This window comes from Molossus molossus, unplaced genomic scaffold (genome assembly GCF_014108415.1).
Source record: "Molossus molossus isolate mMolMol1 unplaced genomic scaffold, mMolMol1.p scaffold_m16_p_8, whole genome shotgun sequence".
Taxonomy (NCBI): domain Eukaryota; kingdom Metazoa; phylum Chordata; class Mammalia; order Chiroptera; family Molossidae; genus Molossus; species Molossus molossus.
Genome location: NW_023425402.1, coordinates 101,265,846 through 101,287,241, shown reverse-complemented (window position 1 = coordinate 101,287,241; position 21,396 = coordinate 101,265,846). Strand labels below are relative to the sequence as shown.

Genomic DNA, 21,396 nt, shown 5'->3' with positions numbered 1-21,396 from the left:
AGCTTGAAAATCAACAGCCTTGTAAATCCAGTATCTGTGAAAACCTACAGCCTGACAGTCACTGGAGAAGTCAAAATGGGTTACGTTGAGAAAAACAAACAAACAAACAAACAAACAAAAAACAGCTGGATAGTACTTAGAGTGGTAAAAACATAGCTTATTGAGAAAAAGAACTGCAGTAGGTAAAAAGAGACCTCATTGTAGAAACTGGTTCAATTTTAAATACAATATAAGGAAAAGGGAGAATAGATAGACAAGAGCCAAAGTGAGTATCAGTCGAGGGACAATAACTAGAGGAAACATCTGGGGTAAGGAGGGATTCTGACTAAATTGGCCTAAGAGGATTGAGTGATCAGCCATCACCTGGGAATACTGTGGAGGGTGAGGAACTTGATTAGATATCAGACAGCAAGGATGGAGCACTATGGTTAAACGTACTTAGCAGGATTTTTGCTAAAACAAGACATTGCAGAGAAAAACAGGGTGCTTAAAAAGTCAGGACCTATTTGAGAAGAGAGTTCAAGAGAGTCAGAGTAGAGTTTGGTTATGGAGAAAATGTTTGTCACTTTAGAGTTTATTTAAAAAGCTCCTATACTCAGGGAATAGTCACTATTTGACCTGATAGGCAGCTCTCTGAAAGCCACACTCAGGGTATGTGTTGATATCACCTAATTCAGAGCTCACTCAGTCCTAACCTTAACCCTAACCCTAACCCTAACCCTAACCCTAACCCTAACCCTAACCCTAACCTTAACCCTTGTCTGGTCCTTTGCTTCATTTAGGGACAACTCTGAAGGGCCATCCCAGCTCTCTCTGTAGGACTGGCTGATGCCTCTTTTGTAAATCCCACTCATTTTACCCTCTTCTTCTGCCCAATACTGTTCATTCATTCACAGATATTCATTGCTGAGAGCTCTCCACCCCATCAAAATATCTGTATACAAATCACCATTTCAGCGTATGTTTTCAAGGGCCCCAACTTAAGATAGAAGGATAATACGAAAGCAGTAAAATTATTAAGAAAGCAAAAAGGGAATGGAATTGAAAGCACAATGTGGAGTATTGATTGAAAAGGGGAAATTTTCTCCTTTTTAATAATCAGGAAGGAGAGGATAGAGACAGGTGGGGGAACTTGACTGAGAATCACCGTAAGCCTGTGACAAGTGGAAGAATTGTCCCTTAAGAAAAATTTAAATGTTAGGGAAGCAAAATGGAAGTATGTGTTGGCCAAGCAAGACAAACACTTGTCACCTGTAAGTGGAATTCAGAAGCACAAAATTAAATCAAAAAGAGCTGGAAACTAGAGAGCTAGATAGCTATGGAAAAAACAGACGATTTTCTCTGTCTTCCCACTCCAACAGTATTTTTCTTTCTGGTAATCTGTTTTTCTTTCTCTCCTCCCACTTTGTTTATTTACCCTGGCCAAATTTATACTACCCATTTCTTCTTTTGTTTTACCATGACCTCTGGTTCTAGCTCCTGTTTTATCATTAATAATTCCTGTTTGATACCTGCTTTGTTACAGATCACCAGATTTTTCTGTATGACCAATGTCAGAGTTCAGAGATTTTGTTTGATTTTTCTGGGAGTACAGTGAGCAGTTTAAATTTGAACCCATCTCCCTCTGACTGTTAGTTTAAATCCCAGCTCATTTCATCAATCAAGAAATGATTAGAAAACCTCTAGGTGAAATGTTCAGTCTTAGTACCATGAAGCTGTAACTGGATTGGGGTTTGGGAGTAGGGGTTGTGATGTGCATGGTCTATTCAGTAGAGTTTTTACTTTAATAATCATCAGGCACCTGAGGAAGTGAGTTATGATATGAAATTTTATTTATAACAGCTAGAATTACTTTCCCAGGATAAATACTTATAATCCTCAAAAAATTTACATTTTACATTTATATGTTGCTAGGGCTCTTTTTTTGTTTAATTTTGAGACAGTTTATTCTTGATTGTTTGAAGACATGAATGTGTTAGGAAAAATCCCAAATGAACCAATAGAACTTTCTACTAATCTTATTTCATGTATCAGGTAATTGACATCCAATAAAGATGTTTTGTAGGAGAACAAATTATACAGATACATATATATATGATAGATAGATATATATATATATATATATATAGATAGATAGATAGATTTCTCTGAAGCTATAAAGAAAGATTGTCATCAAACTTCAACAGTCTCTGATAGAAAACTTGCTAGAGAAAACATGGCACTGCTGAGCAAATCATTTATCTTGGAGCGCTCAAATCTGCTGATCGGTGATGGAAGTAGGGTGGGTTTTATCCTTCGAGCAGCCCACTCGTGTCTCCAGTGCTTGTCTCTCCAGACTTGGTATTCACATTACCTATTAGAGTTTTCTCCTCTTAACTGATTGGCTACAGTATCGTGCTGTGTCCCTGAGCTGGAATGTTCATGTGGTTCTTGATGTCCCTTGTCAATCTTATCAGAAGTCCACTATATCTTGCTGCTATTCCCTGGGTTCTCAATATGTAGCTTTCAGTTTACCTTACTTTCGGCGTGGATAGAGCGTTCTTTCCAACTTCGAATGTTTTTTACTTCCATTTTTCATCAGTGAATTTCCTAATTTCTCTCTTGTAATGATTTTTCCCGTTGATCATATGAAAGTTTTATGTAAATATTAAGTCTGCACTGCATTTTGTCACTATTATCTCTCAATTTGTTTTTCATCTTTGAACAAAACGTCTTAGGCTGCTCCCATCATACCCCAAATACTTTTACTCTGAGATTCTCTCAACCATTTGGTCATGTATTACTCACCAGCTGCCAGCCCTACTTCTTCCTACCTCTTTACAATCGATGATGCAATTGACGTTTCAGCCCTCTCGCTCTCTGTTCTTACCAAGCTTACCTTTAAAGCCTGATTTTTGCGTTGGCCTGCGGACCAGAGACTCCCGGGTTCGGATCCCGCTGGGGGCACGTACCACAAGCACAAAAAAATAAAAAATAAAAAAAATAAAATAATTTTTGCCCTGGCCAGTTTGGCTCAGCGGTTAGAGCATTGGCCTGCAGTCCAGAGAGACCCGGGTTCAGTTCCCGCTAAGGGCACGTACCTCGGTTGCAGTTTGTCCCCGACCCTGGTTGGGTCATGCGGGTGGCAGCCACTCGATGTGTCTCTTTCACATCGATGTTTCTCTTTCTCTCCCTCCTACTCTATCTGAACAAAAAATAAAAAAAATAAGGCCTGATTTTTTTGTTGTTGTACATATCACTATGTTTACACCTGAAACTAATATAATTTTATGTCAATTATATCTTAATAAAAATGTTTATTCCTAAAAAAGTTAATTAATTCTAGAATTATTTCTTTATCTATAGTGAGATAAAAATCTAAACTAATGATTCTTAATAAATAACATTTTCCATATGCATTAATTCATTTAAAAATCCTGTTCCATTTATGGATAATGTCACCATTTTTTTTTTTTTTTTTTAGATTTTTATATAAAATAATGTTTGTGTCTCAGGAATAGATAGAGAATGGTATAGGTTGGGTTAAAATGCCAAAGTAAATAGGAGCTATTCACAAGTTAGTCAATAAATAACCTATAAATTAAAATTAATGCCAGTTTAATGTTATAACATAAAATTAAATTAAAAATTTTTATGTCAAATAAAAAAATCCAACTAAAAATGTCTCCAGGTTTTACTTTAATTACACATTCCATACATTGCACACTATTTACAAGACACTGATTTTGATTGTTTCATAATTTAGAGAGGGAGATGATAATTCTCCCAAATGGTTAAATACACCAGAGGATTTCTTTTATTTTCTAATTTGAGAGATATAAAACAGTTTTTACTCCCAATATAAAACATGGATAAAAAACATAACCTTTTCTTACTTCTCATGTTAAACAATAAGGATGACATACAAACAAGGTAGCTTTGTTACTAAGTTAATAAACCCTTGAAAACTTAGGTGTCTAAATGATAGTTGCTAAATTTGTTAAAAAAACAACTTAGAACAATTTAGTGTATCTTACGAGCTCTTTCTTTCTTTCTTTCTTTCTTTCTTTCTTTCTTTCTTTCTTTCTTCCTTTCTCTCTCTCTCGTATATTGCATTAAAGAGCACCTATCTACACACATCAAGAATAAGTGTCCTTAAGTAACAATAAAAATATAAGCTAAATAAAAATTTTTAAATGCTATACAAAATCTGTTATTATATAAAAATTATTACAATCTTGAGCCATATTTAGATACTATTAGCTGAGACTGCTGCTTTGCAGAAACTAAAATGACAGTACATTTTTCTTCACCGAAAATGCCGATGTTCATAGGAATAAACAAACAGCAACATAAGCTAAATATTCACTGTATCAGAAATAAACCACAGGCCTTTTGAGTAATTATCCAGTGAACTCGTGTCCTTAAATGACAAAGGGCAGTCATAGGCATCCGGTCACTGGAGCTCTCTCATACCCACATTTGGGGATGTACCTTTCTTTAAGAGAGTGGCCATCTGTGGAAGTGAACTTAAATAACTGTCGGCACCAAGGACTTATGGCATGGTTTAATCATTGTATAAAGATCTTCACAGAATCTGAGGTTGAAATTCACAGAGATACAAACAAGAGAGAATGTCTGGTGAGTCAATCCAGGAAAGAGGATTCTTCATGGGTGTAACATCTATTTCAATAACAGACTTTGTCCCCATGGACCCCTACTTATTGTCTATGAAGTTATAGGAGAAGGTCCCTAGGTGAAGTGTGTTCCCAATTGTTAGAGTTAAACCTAAGAAATAAAATTTATTCCTTAGGAAAATGTAAACTCAGTATTAAAATTTGTTTTTAGGTTAAATGAATTAGATTTGTGGTTGTTGCTTTTCTAAAAACAGAATTACAACAGCGAAGAAAGTTAAATTATCATGTGAATAATTCCAAGGAGTCTGGCTCAATGCTGTGGATACCTACTCTTAGGAAAAGCACACAAAAAAGGGTCAACATTGAAGTATCCTATAATACCCACAGCCTTCAGCTTCCTTTGCTTGATTTCCATGTTTTTCATGATTGAGTGGAATCAAGAAACTTTAGAATCTTCTATTCTATCATTTTATGCCCATAAAATTCATTAAAAATCCAAGATTGTAAAAGTGTTTACTTCTCATTCCAGCTAAAGTACAATTACAATTCCTTAGGCTAGAAAAAATTTTAAGTGACACTGATTTTTTTCCCTATGTAATCACATTGAACAATGAATGGAAATTGAAAACCACTAATACCTTGTTTTATTTTAGTCTAAGATGTATATACTATATTACTGCTGATTCTTAGATTAGAATCATTACCTTTAATAATCCTCACATTGAATGCAAAACACATAAGTATATAACAATTTGGAAAAATATTACTTCTCTGTGAGACAAGGAATAATAGCATCAAAGAAAATGTACATTGTAATGTCCAACTCGCATGAGCATTTCTCAGTTTGAAAACTCATTGGTCATTTGGGCCGTGTCCTCAAAATTCTGCTTCATCTTTTTATGATTTCCTTTCACGAAAAGACAAGGAAAGAAAGAAACAAGTTAACGACAAAAACACCCTGCTCAGAAATCTGGGAATGCCTTTATGATGGACTCGTAGGTGGGTGGGGACAGCGGTGACAGACCCACTGGAAGGCTGTTACTGGACCAGTGGAAATCAGGGCGGCTCAGGCTGTGAGAAGTGTTGATGGTGGGAGAGGTTGTGGAAGAAGGGAGAGTCATCACCTGACTGTCCGTGTCCACAGGAAGTGGTGGACTTTGCAGAAATGGATGGAAAGTTGAAGCCCTGAAACTTGATTTTCTTGGAAAGGAATTTCCTTGTTCCATAGAAGCTTGTCGCTGGAAAGTGAGACTGGCCAGGCTGAGGTTGCTCCGACGCTCATAGCCACTGTGGCGGTAGAACCCAGTCCTGTTGAGGCCGTGGGTGTAGGAGGACCTAGATCGCCGACTCGAACTCCAGTGTGAGATGCGGGCACTGGCCCTTCTTCGGGACAGACACACAAACAGAGCCCAGATAAATCCTCCAATCACAAGCCCGATTGCTATGGACACTGTGAAGGAGATTAGGAGATCCTCTGAAACAGAGAAGCCAAACAGGTCATTTGGTTTGTAAATAGGGGTTCAACTGAAAACCCAGGACAGCGTACAAGTAGGGACTGTGGAATGGTGTATATTAGACGGATTTTGAATTAGAGAAGTAGAACAATGTACGAGGTATATACGAATAAGTGAAAGCTGTTATGTTTCCACTTGAACAAAAGAATACAAAATAACAATTTATCTGTATCACTTCATGTTGCTTACCTTAATTTATCATCCTTAAGAAATAAGTAATAAAAATTAAAATTAGAAAAGCCGTTATGTGCTCATACCATTTTTATAGGGTTGCAAATACAGTCTAAGATTATTTCCATTTGAGGTACAGTAATAAGTAATGTGCAAAAAATTGATAGAGAATTTTGTGATCATATTGATTTGGCCTTTTCCGCTGTCTGCGTTTATCAACTCCACTGATGTCTCCCAGCTGCAGGGCTCATGATGTCTCACTTCCTGTGCTCATGATGAAACAGGAAGTACTGGGCTAGAACCATCTGGTGGGCTGACTGATTTATGTCATATTTCCTGAAATTGTGACTGTTACTTTTATCTATGACTCATTGATGACATGACCTATGCAGACTACTGGGCTCTTTCTTGGTCCCAAAGTTCAACTTCACGCTGCCATCATGTCCTTGTTTTGATGTCCTCTGGATTTCCATAGAATCTCTGCTATACACCAGTATCCTTCAGTTCACAGAACTTGTGTTTGTTCAGACTTCCTGTTGAAGTGGGAAATGGGGGGAGGCAGAAAACCTTGCCAAAATGAAAACTCTACCTTACTGCTTCTTCGTGGGAACTAAAACATATTCTGTAATGAAACTGGGTAACAGAGCCCCTGTTTTGAATGGAAGGGCATGCTGGATATTAGAAGACCCCTCCAGCCTCACCCCCCACCACATTTCTCCAGTCTCTACCCCTTAATCTAACCCACAAGCCATGTTGATTTTCTCACTAACCCAAAGCCTGTCATTCTCTCTTAAACTCTTTGCTTTCCCATGTATTTGTTCCTTATATCTGGATACAATTTTACATTGTTGTCTGGAGAACTCATTCATCAAACTCCATTTCAAGCATCCATCGCCTTTTGGATAGAGGCAACTACATTTCGTTAACGGAAATTAGTTACTGTTAAGTAGAGGGATAAACTATCTTATCTAATTGCTTATCTAAAAATTCTGTATTGAGTGATCCATGGACTGGAAGTTCACTAAGTGGAGTGAGATTGGGAAAACAAAAGAAAGAGGGTTTCCAATGCTTTGAAGGTTCTTCCATGCAGAGGTAGAATCTATTTCCCCACCCCTCACATCTGGCCTGGCTTCATGACTTGCTTTGACCAATAGGACTCAGTGGAAATGAAGCTGTGTAAACACAAGTCTCATGAGGGCTTTCAGCTTCAACTCCTCCTGCTCGGGGAACCTTACAATTGTCAGCATATGAACTCATCCAGGCTAGCCTGCTGGTTGATGAGAGACATGTGGCCCAGGTACACTTATGGCCCTGGCCAAGAGTCTGTCAAACTCCAAACATAGAAATGGGATCATTTAGATAATTCAGATTCTAGTCAACATAACATTTGAGTGGGATACATGATAGAAGACCAGCAGAAAATGCATTAAGCTGATCTGGGTCCAAATTGCCAACCCACAGAATCATGAGCCAAGTAAAGGGTCATTATAGACCACTGTGTTGGGGGTGGATTGTTACACAGCCAAAGCTAACTGATTCAGGGTTCCAAATTCAGCTCTATCCCTAAGAAGTTGTGTGGTTCTTAGAAAATTTGTTTACACTCATTGGTTTTATTATTTTTTAAAGGAGTTAGACTTTATGATTGCCAAGGTTTTTTGCAGTTTATTGTTTAATTCTATGACAACGTATAGAAAATTCTATTCATAAATAACAAAATAAGCCAATGTTAATGAATACATAAGAATAATTATTGCTCCTTAATTTTAGGATATATTTAGTATCCTTCCACCTATTATTGTTACATTTATCTTCTGTGGAAAGACTGTTTGTTATGTCCTACTTTCACAATTATCTTTACAATTATAAAAATCCTCTAAGACAATTGTTTGTGTTAAATCTGAACAATAATTTTTTTTACAGTAGGAAGATGATTTCTGAGATACAAGATGATTTAGGAAAAATCTGTCAGACTCAGTATTGTTCTTTCAAAACATGTCTCACAAAAATAATATGGAGTCATGGCCTAAAAATGCAATCTCTTGAGATAAGGATTTCATTGAGCTAGGCTTTATCTGGCAAAAGCAGATAAAGAACGTTAGAACCTGAAGTCAGCCTTACTGGTAATATAGTAAAATACAAATTAACTTCTGACTATCAGCGCCCCAAATATTTGGAACCTGAAAAAGGGTTCCCCAGGCAGTAGCAGCAATGCCAATCAGAACTTCCCAACATTGCTTCCAAAAAGCAATAGAGAACAAAACAACGAGCAAACAAAACTGCACAAAGACCACACCTTCGGCACAATTAGAAGACAGTGACATCTGACTTCGAGTCACCTAGAAAATGAACAAGAAAAACAATGCAGATGTCACTAAATTATCGTCCATGCTTCCACCACAAACCTTCGGGGAAAGGAAAGGTAATTCTGTGACAACCAAAAATAACAAAAAGGTGTTCTGGCCTCTGAGTGACTGCCGTAGGAAAGACACTATCCAATGTGCAAGGAATGTGAGGAGGCGGTCTTGGAAGGATTGCAGAAGATCACATCTCCTGTGAGTCCGGGCACATGAAATGTCCAGAACAGAACTGCTATGTGGGTGGAAAGTAAGTTAGTGATCTGCTGGTCTGGGGAGCGAGGAGGCAGGGAATGTGAGTGTCTGTATGGGAACAGGGCTTCTTTCTGAAGGACAAAACGTTCTCAGATGAGATTGTGGTGATGGTCACACAACTCTGTGATGATAACCAAAAATATTTCAATGTGCCCTTTGAGTGGGCGAATTATGTCTCAGTACAGCTGTTTGAAAACAACAAAGAAGGGAAAGGAGAGAGGCTTTTTGGAAACCCCACAATGGAGGAGAAAAGACAGAGTGAAGAGAAATTTTAGGATCCTTTAAGACAAAAGGAAATTAAAAACAATTTAGGGACACAGAATCCCTCTCCCACCTCCACCCTCTAAGGAGAAAAGTCGGCCAGTGAAGTCAGGCCTTGCTTTCCTGAGGGAAGGAGAACACTGCAATGACTCCCAGGATTCTGACACAGGCAGGATTTGATAGCCTATGACGAACAAGAGTACTTGGGAAAATTAGGGTAAATCAATACTATATATTCTATACATATATTTCCCTGAATCAACAGCTTCCCCTAGAGAATTTTAAATATCAACAGCTTCATATATAGAAACAGAGATATGGGGTTTCCACTAAAACAAACTCTTAAAAATGCCTTGAGCTCATATTTCTCATTTTATTGATATTGAAAGATTGTAAGGTTTATGTGGTGAAACTAACACGATGTTTTTAAATCCTCAACTGATGATATGTTTATTGATTTAGAGAGAGGGGAAGAGAGAAGGTGAGAGAGGAGAGAGGAGGGAGAGAGGAAGAGAAAGTGAGAAACATTGATCGGTTGCCTCTCATTAGCATCTGACCAGAGATCAAATCTGCAGCCTAGGTATATGCCCTGACCAGGAATCAAACCCACAACTTTTTGGTGTATTGGACGATGCTCCAATCAACTGAGCCACCTGGCCAGGGCAGAACTAACAAAATTTATTTTAATAATTGAATATTGACAACCAGCACTGGTTCGGGGACTATTGCTTTCAATCATGTGTGGCATAAAACAGAAGACAGACACTCAAGTTCACAAAGTACATGCCCTTGCTTTTGTGTATAAACTTAGGTGACCACTAGGGTATGATTGAGGATCCTAAATATATCAGGATATAAGCTGGTACAATAGATTAGATCAAAGAAATATTTCAACGAAATGGAGATAAAACCAAAACTTGAAAGAGTATTGGGTAACTATCAGTTACCCAATAAAAGCATTTGAGATTTACAGGAGCTCCTAACATGATCTCAATGTATCCAGCCTTCAGCATCCCTACCACAGTCTCTCCTGATAAATAAAATGTTCCTAATGGTTTATCTATAGTGAAAAATAGCCTCGGGTTCAATTTCAAAAAAAATTAGAAACTTTTAAAATATAGAATCAAGAGACAATAATTTCTCCTTATCAAAGTGTCGGAGAAAATTAGCAAAGAAAATCAAAATATGTGGAGTGAAAAATATATCTACATGTCAGGTGAATATATTATTGTTCTGATATAAGAAACTAAGGGTCATATACAAACGCCAGGGGAGTTTGTTAAATAATATTTTTGACCATCACAACCTTCTTAAATGACAAATTTCAGTTTTGTGAGTGGAACTATTGTTTTTCGTGGCACTAAACTGAGACTATTCCCAGGAAAGCAATTTGACAATAAACCTATTGTGAATGATTATTCTCTATGGCATGATAATATTCCCATTTGACATTGTAGACCGAGTGTCTGTGCCCAAAATTTAGAGAAATGACAGACAGAATAGATAATAATGACTCAAAATATATTATTATCACTATAAATAAGACTATGTATAGATATCTATATATGGAGAGGATTAAATAATAAATGTTAAAAGTACATGAGAATAATATAAATATATTAATAAACTAAATTTTGAAGGAATATATAGTATGATGAATGGGGCTACAGAAATTATAAAAATGACAGAAGAAAATTGTACTGTTTTAGATATGGATTAGCCTAATATTTGTTGTTCAGTTGCGTGCACATACCTTGAGGATGACTTTCTTTCCCATACAGTCAAATATCTATTTTAGAAATTATTGCACTAATTCTTGTGCCCTTGCTGTATGTGCAGAATTTTTAATACTTACAAATGAAATTAATGACGTAAGGCTCTCTAAGACTTGCTGAAATATATGGTAAAGAGCTGACCTATCTCACTAAGCTCCCTTAAATACAAACTGAAAGAGCAAGTATGGAAAGGCCGAAAATCAATAAGAAAGAAATATAAAGAGTCACAACAGTGACTGCCTGTTCCAGAGTGCTTTCCATAGGGTTCTTTTGGTGTACAGTGAATAATTTTTCTGATCCAAACTGTAGAAGTCAGAAAATCTATAATAAAAATAGTATCTATTAGCCATTCAGTCTAAAAATTATACATATGTAATTCAATTCTAGCAGACTTCTGACAATACATTTTGGGAGCTTTTTAAAAAATGTTTAATATAAAATAAAATATACCTGAAAAATATATTGCCTCAGATAGTTCTTTTTTGAGGACTGTCTACCTTCTTATTTCTCAACAGTCATAGGGAAAGAAAAATGAGCCATGATTTTGCTTCATATTATTACAATATAATGCAAATAATGAGGCCAAACAATTATTTTAAAAAACATAGATATCCCTTTGAAAGCAAAAAAGAACAGTCTCTAAAATTAGTAAGGTTTATTGATGATGTATTATAGACTTGTACACCTGAAACATATGTAATTTTATTAACCAATGCACCCAATACATGCAATATAAATAAATAAATAAAAACAAGGAAGGATAAGTAAATGAAACCAGTAAGGTGTGGCATATAAATTTGGTTTTATTATTAATTTGTAGCATGTGTCTATACAACTAGCAAAGGACTGGCTCCACAAACTCTCAGTAAATAATTATTATTATTTATATCACTTACCCAGTCATTTGACCCATTTTGGCCTACTAATAACAGTGACAATAGTGCCTTCCAATTCTAATATTCTAATATCAAATCTGGTTTTTAGTAAAATTAATCAGTACCTCAAATTCTGTCCAGCAGTTGTGTTAAAATTTAGTGGAGGCTACCATCTAGTGGCCTCAAGTTGAATTGTTCCAATATCTGAAAAGAGATTTTGTCTTTGACAACAGATATCACATTGATCTAGTCACAAAATCCTTTGCAATGAGAAGAATCACAAGTTCAGCTATCACCAAAGCAGGCTACACTGTTCTTGGTACCCTTGAGTATAGAGAGGAATGGTTCAAGCAATAAGATGCTGGCAAAAGTTTTTAAAGAGAATAATAATTAGGGCACAGACAACTCAATTAATGACCATCACTTCAACAGAGTAAGCACTTCTTAAGTTTACTGAATCTGCCAGAAAATCCTATTTGGTCTGTTTTCACAAAGTCCGTATCCAGAATTCAACCTCTTATTAACCACTCTGCCACCTCCCCTCTGGTCCCAGCAACCATCGTCTCTGACCTGGAACAGCCTTCTATCCCTGCCCCTCCCCAACTCCACTCTTTCTCAGTATAGGTAGCCAGAGTGAAGCTTTAAAAATGTAAATCATATCACTTCACTCTGCTGAACTAAAGCCTCCATTTTTGAGTGGAAGCAAACTCCTAAAAATGGCCTCTGAGAAAGAGGTTTCGACTTGACCTGTATCTATCTGTGCTCATCTCTTCTGCTCTGCTGGTTCATTCAGCCCCACGCACACGACCCTCAGATACCCCCCTTGAGGCTGTGCACTGGGTGTAACTGATTCCTGAAGTTTCCTCCGTTTTCTCATGGTTGATTTCAGTTTTTGCTCATATATCATCTTCTCGTTGAGACCTACTCTCACTACCCCACACACATTTAATTTTTTACCTTGCTCGCCTCTGAAGTCTTACTGGCACTCTTGAATTTCTTTGTTTCTTTTTGGATTAGTGGAAACTAGACTCATTAATTTATACTCTTTTTTTAAAAAGTAAATGAGATGCATGTGTATCATGGGCCATGAGTGTCATTATATTTAAAAGATAAAATAACTTACGTAGGATGTCTTCTTGTGTGGGTATGAAACAAATAAGCAAAAGGCTGGGAGATTTGGAAGTAGTGTTAACCAAAGGCAAAAGTTGTAAGCCATATTCCAAATATAATTATTCAACAGAATTGCTAGACTAGAAGGTAGGTTAAACAGAAACAGGGTAGCACACCCCTTCCCATATATAATGGACTAACATAAATCAGACCACTGGGAACAACAATAAAATACAGATTAAAAATATTTTTCAAAATCTGAAGTCATCAGAGACCTACCAAAACTCCTAACTCGATGGAGCAAATTTTAAAAGAAAAGAAAGTTTCTCCTCACAATGATCTATAAAGAGAAGTAAAAATCAGTATAATTCTGTGCGACCTCAGTGGGCTGGGGAAAACAAAGAAGGTGGTTCAGGGGCTGCCCAGGAAGATGGGCTCTGGGAGACTCCGGACTCTGAGTAGAGCCCCCAAAGACCTACTCCATACGTGTGACAGCAAACGGGGGAAGAACAGACCCCACACAGAGGAAAATTCAGGCGTGCACCAGACCAGCCTCAGATTGCTTAGGGGAACTGCTTCTCACTAACTCCAGAAAGAACATTTATTCATTTCTAGAGAAAGATAACTGACTCAGAGTCTTCCATTTTTCCTATAAAGCCCAACACAACATTGGAAAAAATAATAAATTACAAGACATAGCAAGAGATAAGACCAAGGGAATAAAGCCAAGAGAAGAAAATATACAATAGAAAATATCCATAAATTAATATATTAGTTATCAAACACAGATATTAAATTAACTTTAAATAAATATGTTAAAAATAACAAGTTGGAAAATTTTAGCATAGACTGAGAAAATGTAAAAGTGATCAAATAAGAATATCTGATGAAAATAAGAAGATATTTAATTGAAATGTATTAAAAATGTAAAATACCAAAACATGTGAAATGCATCTAAAGCCACGTTTAAAGAAAATGTGTACTTTCAGAAACATACATTTAAGAAAAAAAGAAAGACAGGACAACAGATGATTTAAGCTTCCATATCAAGAAGATAGCAAAAGACAACTAAATCCAATATAAGTGAAATATAATAAATAATTAAGAGAATACAGAATTTTATTACATAGATAAAAAGCAAAATGCAAAAAGGAAAGAAACAGAGAGCTATCAAAGCCAAATGATATTTATAATAATAATGATAATAATAATTAATGAACTACTTATAGGAAGGACCATGATGGGAGGGAGAGATGGGAGAAGAGGTAGAGAGGGTGTAGGGGAGCAGGGAGAGAATATAAATTACCAATGAATGAAAAAGGTAACACTAGAACAGATTTCACATCAGTGGAAACATGAAGATAAGATTCCAAGTAAGCTTTTATGCACTGACCCTTTAGGTATACTGACTCTAAATACTGGTTAGAAGGCAATATGCTCAACTAATATTTGACAAAGGTGGCAAGAGCATACAATGGAGTAAGGACAGCCTCTTTATTAAATGGTGCTGGGAAAATTGGACACCTACATGCAGAAAAATGAAACTAGACCATCAACTTACACCCTACACAAGAATAAACTCAAAATGGATAAAAGACTTCAATGTGACTCATGAATCCATAAAAATCCTAGAAGAAAATGTAGGCAACAAAATTTCAGACATCATATGCAGCAGAATTTTCACTGATACATCACCTAAGGCAATAGAAACACAGGAGAAAATGAACACATGGGACTACATCAAACTCAGAAGCTTCTGCACAGCGAAAGATACAATCATCAAAACGGAAAGGCTACCCACTGTATGGGAGACCATAATTGCCAATGATAAATCAGATAAGGGGTTTATTTCCAATATATATAGAGTGCTCATACAACTCCACAAAAGGAATACAAAGAACCCAATTACAAAATGGGCAGAGGAACTAAATAGATACCTCTCCAAACAGGCCATATAAATGGCTAAGAGACATATGAAGAAATGCTCATCATCACTAATTATCAGAGAGATGCAAATTAAAACAACAATGAGGTATCACTTCACACCTGTCAGAATGGCCGCCATCAACAAATCATCAAACAACAAGTGTTGGCGAGGGTGTGGAGAAAAGGGGACTCTAGTGCACTGCTGGTGGGAATGCAGACTGGTGCAGCCACTATGGAAAACACTATGGTGTCACCTCAAAAAAATTAATAATTGAACTTCCATTTGACCCAGTGATCCCATTTCTAGGAATATACCCTAAGAAGCCTGAAACACCAATCAGGAAGAATATATGTACCCCCATGTTTGTAGCAGCACTATTTACAATAGCTAAGATCTGGAAACAGCCCAAGTGTCCATCAGTAGACAAATGGATAAAAAAGCGGTGGTACATATACACAATGGAGTACTACGCAGCTGTAAGAAAGAAAGATCTCTTATCCTTTGAGACTACATGGAGGGACCTGGAAAGTATCATCCTAAGTGAAACAAGCCAAACAGAGAAAGACAAGTATCACATGATCTCACTTATTTGTGGAATATAATGAACATAACAGTCTGAGGAATAGGGTAGTCCCAGAGACGTGAAAGTGGGGTACAGACTGACAATCCCCAGAAGAGGGGGTGGTGGGGGAGAGATAAACCACAGAACTTATATGCATGTATGCATGAACAGTGGACATGGACAACAAACTGGGGACAGGGCAGGGAGGGAGGGGGAGGGGGAATCAGTGGGGGAAAAAGGAAAAACATCTGTAACAAAAATTAATTAATAAAAAATAATAATGAATAAATAAATAAATAAATAAATACTGGTTAGAACACATGTCCCTCCGCTCCCCTCAAACAATTCCTACCTGAAGGCATTGGAGAATGACCAAAGGTAGGCAGCTACTAGAGAGAATTTGACACTTGGAAGAAAAGAAGAGCAAACACTAAGTGATTTTTTCCCCCAAAAAACCTCTGATCTGAGCACAGTTTGCAGTCTGAGTTATGAGGGGCAGGTAAAACTCCACCTGAACACCTGTAGTGTTTCCAGTCTGAAGAAACCGAGGACGAGAGGTCCCCTACATTTTATTTATAAGCGTTCCCATATCTATGGCTGGTTCCTGAACTACCCTGCAAATTCCAAAGAGTACAATTGGGGGGTTATAGGTTTTTATAGTTTAAGTTCTACAAATGCATTTGCTTGTAGAAACAAACTCTTCTAGGTAATATAAAAGAATCCAAAAACCCATTTGAAATGTGCAGAATACAATGTAAAATCACCTGACCTATGAAGAAACAGAAAAATGTGATCCATTCTCAAGAGAAAAGAAAATCAGCAAAGACACTAAGACGGCCCAGATGTTGGAATATCCAAAGATTTCAAAGCAACTAATATCTGTGTCTAATGATGTGAAGGAAAATGTTCATGATGAAAGAACAAGTAGAAAGTATCAGCATGGAAACTATAGGAAATAACTGTGACCCCCACCTTCACTCCGTCCTCTTTCCTCTTCCCTGAGACTTTTTCTCTAAGGTCGGAAAAACCTGAATTCATGAAATTGAGGATTATTATGTTAAACTAGCTTAAACTTTTATGCTGACATTAAAACTTTACGCCAATCTGCCTCAAGCCCTTCACTTCTCTGCAAACATGGCTGATAAATTTCTCCAGAACTCCCTGAAATTCTCCAGCTACGCCTGGCTTCTATCCTAACACCTGAAACATTGCCTATTGTATCACTGGTGGCCAGACAATGCTTCTGAGTGAACTAATGAACTGGATAGGTAAATACATGAATGAATGAGTTTATGAGTGAATGAAGGAAAAATGAATGACTGAAAAGTTCTTCCTAGAATTATCTCCATATTTGAATCTTATCTGATCTTCTAGGAATAGATAAAGTTTTGTCTTCTAGGGATGTAGGGACCCTTTCTGCCGTTATTTTTTTAAAACTAATAATATACTATCAATCACTGCCACTTTACCATATATTATGTTATATTATCCCGTAACAATGAAGGCAGTTATTGGCATATATGAGGACACATAATCTCTTCCAAGAGTGTAATTTTCTTGACGACAGACATTGCAGTTTGGGAGAGGATTAATTGAGGTAAATAAATGCAAGCTCCTGAGCCAATACTACTAGCCAAACACACACACACTGTCAGCCAAATGCACACACCATGCTAGCCAAACACACACACACTGTCAGCCAAATGCACACACCATGCTAGCCAAACACACACACACACTGTCAGCCAAATGCACACACAACGCTAACCAAACACACACACACTCTCAGCCAAATGCACACACCATGCTAGCCAAACATGCACACACACTGTCAGCCAAATGCACACACAACGCTAACCAAACACACACGCACTCTCAGCCAAATGCACACACAATGCTAGCCAAATAACATACAATGCTAGCCAAACATATACACACAATCTTAGCCAAACACACACTCACTGTTAGCCAAAAGAGAAAAGCCACGTGGTAAGACAGAAGGTTTAACCACAAGCATGTCTTCTTCAGGACTCCAAGTCCAAGAGGATAACCAAGTGTAAGGCCGCTTCTCTCCTTCACGTGACGGCGCAGTGAGTGTCCTCGGTGTCCTCGCTGCTCTCATGGGCAGTGTTTCTAGCAGAAGTGAGGGCTACAGGGCCGGGTCTTCAGCTGTGTTGTCACTCTCGGGCTGACTTTGTTGCCCACGCTTGCACAACATTTAGTAAGTTTTCAGGGGTGGTTACTGTGAAAATGCAAGCTGTCGTGATTGGTAAAAACCTGCTAACATTACCTTAATTTTTTAGCATTCAGTAAAGTAAGCTAGGAAAATTATATTTGTGAAACAACTTTGTATGCAGCTTAAGTGTGTCAAGTCTGGGAAATTGATATGCTTAATGCACAAGTTTTGTTTTTCTAAGCGGGTCCTTCTTTAACTTCTCTACATTCAAAGTGCGGAGCAGCCAGTTGGCTTTGGGAGCCCCAGACAACGCCTTGCACTGCATTTCACAAGATTTTCAAAATAATATGTCTGTGGAGTCAGTGATCAAAATGGACATCAATTTAGATACACATAAGAGAGACAAATAAAAAGATGGACGTTTATGTTTAAAGAAATTTTTATATGTTACATACTCACATTTACATTTTTGCCTTTTACACTTAATATTTCTTACTTTAGAAAAAGTAATGTGATCTTTCATATATTTTCCTCCCAACATTATATCTGCTCAACATATTTGCCCTAACCCTAATACTCCCCTTCCTGGTTTTCATTATTTTTATCTATTTTCCATTGTATTCACGTACTAAGACAAAGAAACACTAGGACCTATCTTTGGAACACTAAGTTTGAATTCTTTCTCAGGCACAGATTTTATATTAAAAAAAAAAACAACTATCATTTTTAGGATTGGCAAACAGACTCCAATTGAACATTTGCTCTTGCAGATTGGAGTTTATTTCATAATTATCATCTATGTCTTAGTCAGTGGATAATGATTTCTTAGCCTTAAGTGAACCTGAAATGTAACTTTCACTTGTCAGAAAAAAGACGAGATTTAGCTTCAACAATTAATTTTTACAGTAAGAGTTACTTTACTTTTGAATTCACTTATACAATGACTTGCTTTTGTAGAGATGAATTTACGTAAACACACTTGAGCTATTTTTCAGCTGGTGTTTTGCATTCACCTTCTCTGTAAAGAGGACACCGGGGAGCATTGTCACGAGCATGTGTGATTAGATGTCTGCAAGTCAAAGGCTCCTTGTCTGTTGGCATCTACCTGAACAAGCTTACCAAGCCACTTTTTAGATATGCAAATATAATTTATTTTCTTTCTTAATTTTGCTATATAATTATATTAGGATGTTCCCTATTATCTCTCCTTTACAAACTTGAAACAAACATAAATGGTAAAAAAAAGAATTAATTCCCTCCATGCACATTTCTGTGGTGGGCGACAACTAGGAGAGGTTGTCGGGACAGTCAGCCACCGCTGCTCACTTCTCCTCTCATTGTTCCCAAAATATCCCCTTGGATCACACCCCAACATTTGAAATGGTTCTCTGAGAGCATTAAATACTCTTCCTGGATTAATACATAAGGGCATCGAGCTCTTTGTAAACTCCATTTTCTCCTTTAAGTTTTTTTCTTCCTGGATGTGACTCAAATTGCTCTTTTTATTTTTAAAATTTCCCTGAACCCAAAGTACATGTCAAGTTCGCATCTTACTCCTTCCCTGTCCCTCTAGGCTTGGTCAGCTGGTCATTTTGACCTCCATCCCACCGACAACATTTGACTAGACGCTGAGTCTGAACACAAGTCTTTTTGTGGGTGCCCTTTTCCCTGCGACAAGCTCTCTTTGTAATGTTGTATGTGATGTTATTCCCACTTAACTTTTTCTATCTTAGTTTTTCCCTCTAATTTCATAATATGATTCCTTATTTTATGTGTTATCACGCTCCTTAAGCACTGATTTATTAGTTAGATTCACTTTGGGAATGAAAAAGTATAACATTGACAATGCACATTAAAATAACCCCTACAGACATTCTTGTTTTCATTAAGTACAATACTTAATCCATAAGCTTAAAACAAACAAAACTTCATTTTCCAACAAAATCCACATTATCATATTTCAAAGAGCAGTTACTGCTGCCTTGCCTCTCATGTTTATTCTTATTTTCTAATTTTATTTTGTAACACCAGCCAAATCTATACCTGTTGCCCAGATTCTTCTTGAGTGTCTTCATAGCCCACTTTAAAGAAATTTATATTAATATATCTATTATAATCAATAGCTAAAAATAATCAGTTTATAGGTAAACAAAATTCCTCAGAGATATCCAATGTTTTAATAAATAACATAGCACATTTCTCTGAATCCTAATTTTAAATCAAAAACAGGTAAAGAAAATATCTTACCCCAAAAATTTTCTGGCCATGGACTCCCTAAACTTGTTGTGTTATTAGCCATAATATCCACAACAAATAGAAGAGAGAGAAGAAAAAAAAGAAAGAGAAGCCAGTATGTCCAAAAGAAGCACTTTGATTCTATGTCTTTGTGGTTCAGCAAGAGAAAAATAATTTTCACACAACCCCTCATATACTTGTGTTTGCATAAAAGGAAACAAGTGTATCATGTTTCCTGCTTTTATACTCAAATTAGCAACTGTTTTTCTTATCTTGGAATTCCACATGGTTCCCGAGACACAAAACAATTTCCTTCTCGTCATTTCCTCATCTAACCACTAAAAACCATCCTCTTGGCCACCTCCAAACTGCTTTTAGGATAAGGGACTTTTTTTCTTGTCCTTTCCCATCTCCTACTGACAGAGAAAGATTTCAAACTCTCAGCTACAGCACTGGGTTAAATTTATACAGGACAGAAAAACAGACTGCTTTCCAATGTTTAAAAATGATCACTAAATAGTAAGTACAGAGGGGAGCAACTTCAGCAATCCATATCCTGTCCAAGTGCAATTACTTTTTTAACACCTCTTTGTTATAAATCTGTTACTTTTCAGAATTCTTAACATATCTCGTTCTATGTGGTATATTACTTTTGCAAATTGCATTAATTTATTTCATAAATATTTATCTAAAATGTAATCATGTTTATTCATTAAAATTGGTATTTAAATATGAAAAAATAGTTTCTACAGTGAAGTAACCTATTTAAAAAAATAAAAGAGATGCTCTTTTATTTGACAAAGTGATTTTTTAACTGTCAAAAAACAACAAGAACAAGAACAAGGAGAAACATACATACGAACATCTGGTTACAACAGAATTTTAAATGCTGCAGCGATGGCCACAGTCACATGAGAGGCCTGAGAAGGGCTGCCTTTGGTGTTGTGTATGAAAGTAGGAAATAATCTTACTAAATAGACAGCAGGTAATAAGGCAAAAAGGACAGCATTAAAGGAGAGGAATTATTACAGTTCCCACTGGGATATTCTGGGCGTGACGATAGCGTGTGGGAAGTGTGGCTTAGGAAAGATTTACACGACCCTGCAGGAGATGAGGGTTCCTTGCAGTCTTTGTCTGTGAGCTTTCCTAGCTCAGACTAGACCTGGGCACTGGGAAGTCGCTGTTCGTAGGAGTCAGGGGCCAACCCGTCCTTAGTAACCCACTGAGCTGCATTCTGCAAGGTGGTTCCCTCAGTCTTAGATCAGCACCAGCTCTTGCAAACCTTGGCATTTGCCCTGTCGTTAGATATGAGTCAGTGTGAGCAGTAATCATCTTTGTGAAGTACTATATTCCTGAGTATCTGCGAGAATGGCTGAAGATAGTAACGTGAAGTGTATCCCATATTAATGCTTGCATTCCTGATTCTCTAAAAACTTGTTTGTTTCTGCTCATTTTCCTAATATGATAGATTGACGTTAACTGTAAATGTACTGCAAATTAAAATAGAGACCACCAAAAGGAGAATAATAGTGTTATAGAAAATGTGGAGATGTGCCTGGCTGGTT

General features: G+C 36.9%; 1 protein-coding gene across 1 annotated transcript; it reads right to left on the bottom strand.

The window, feature by feature from the left end:
- Positions 1-3,671: 3,671 nt before the first annotated feature.
- On the bottom strand, positions 3,672-20,034 carry MYCT1 (MYC target 1). The gene is made up of 2 exons (XM_036248652.1): positions 19,844-20,034; positions 3,672-6,090 (listed from the first exon to the last, which is right to left on the bottom strand). Exons 1-2 carry the CDS (start codon positions 20,022-20,024, stop codon positions 5,579-5,581), a joined length of 693 nt encoding a protein of 230 aa, XP_036104545.1. The 5' UTR covers positions 20,025-20,034; the 3' UTR covers positions 3,672-5,578.
- Positions 20,035-21,396: the final 1,362 nt, after the last annotated feature.

Bases quoted from the DNA above. Each gene is read 5' to 3' on its own strand.
- MYCT1 (XM_036248652.1), bottom strand. From the start codon at position 20,024: ATGAGGGGTTGTGTGAAAATTATTTTTCTCTTGCTGAACCACAAAGAC. The intron at 6,091-19,843 runs GTAAGATATTTT...TCTCTGTTTCAG, and splicing joins ATGGCCAGAAAATTTTTGGG to AGGATCTCCTAATCTCCTTC.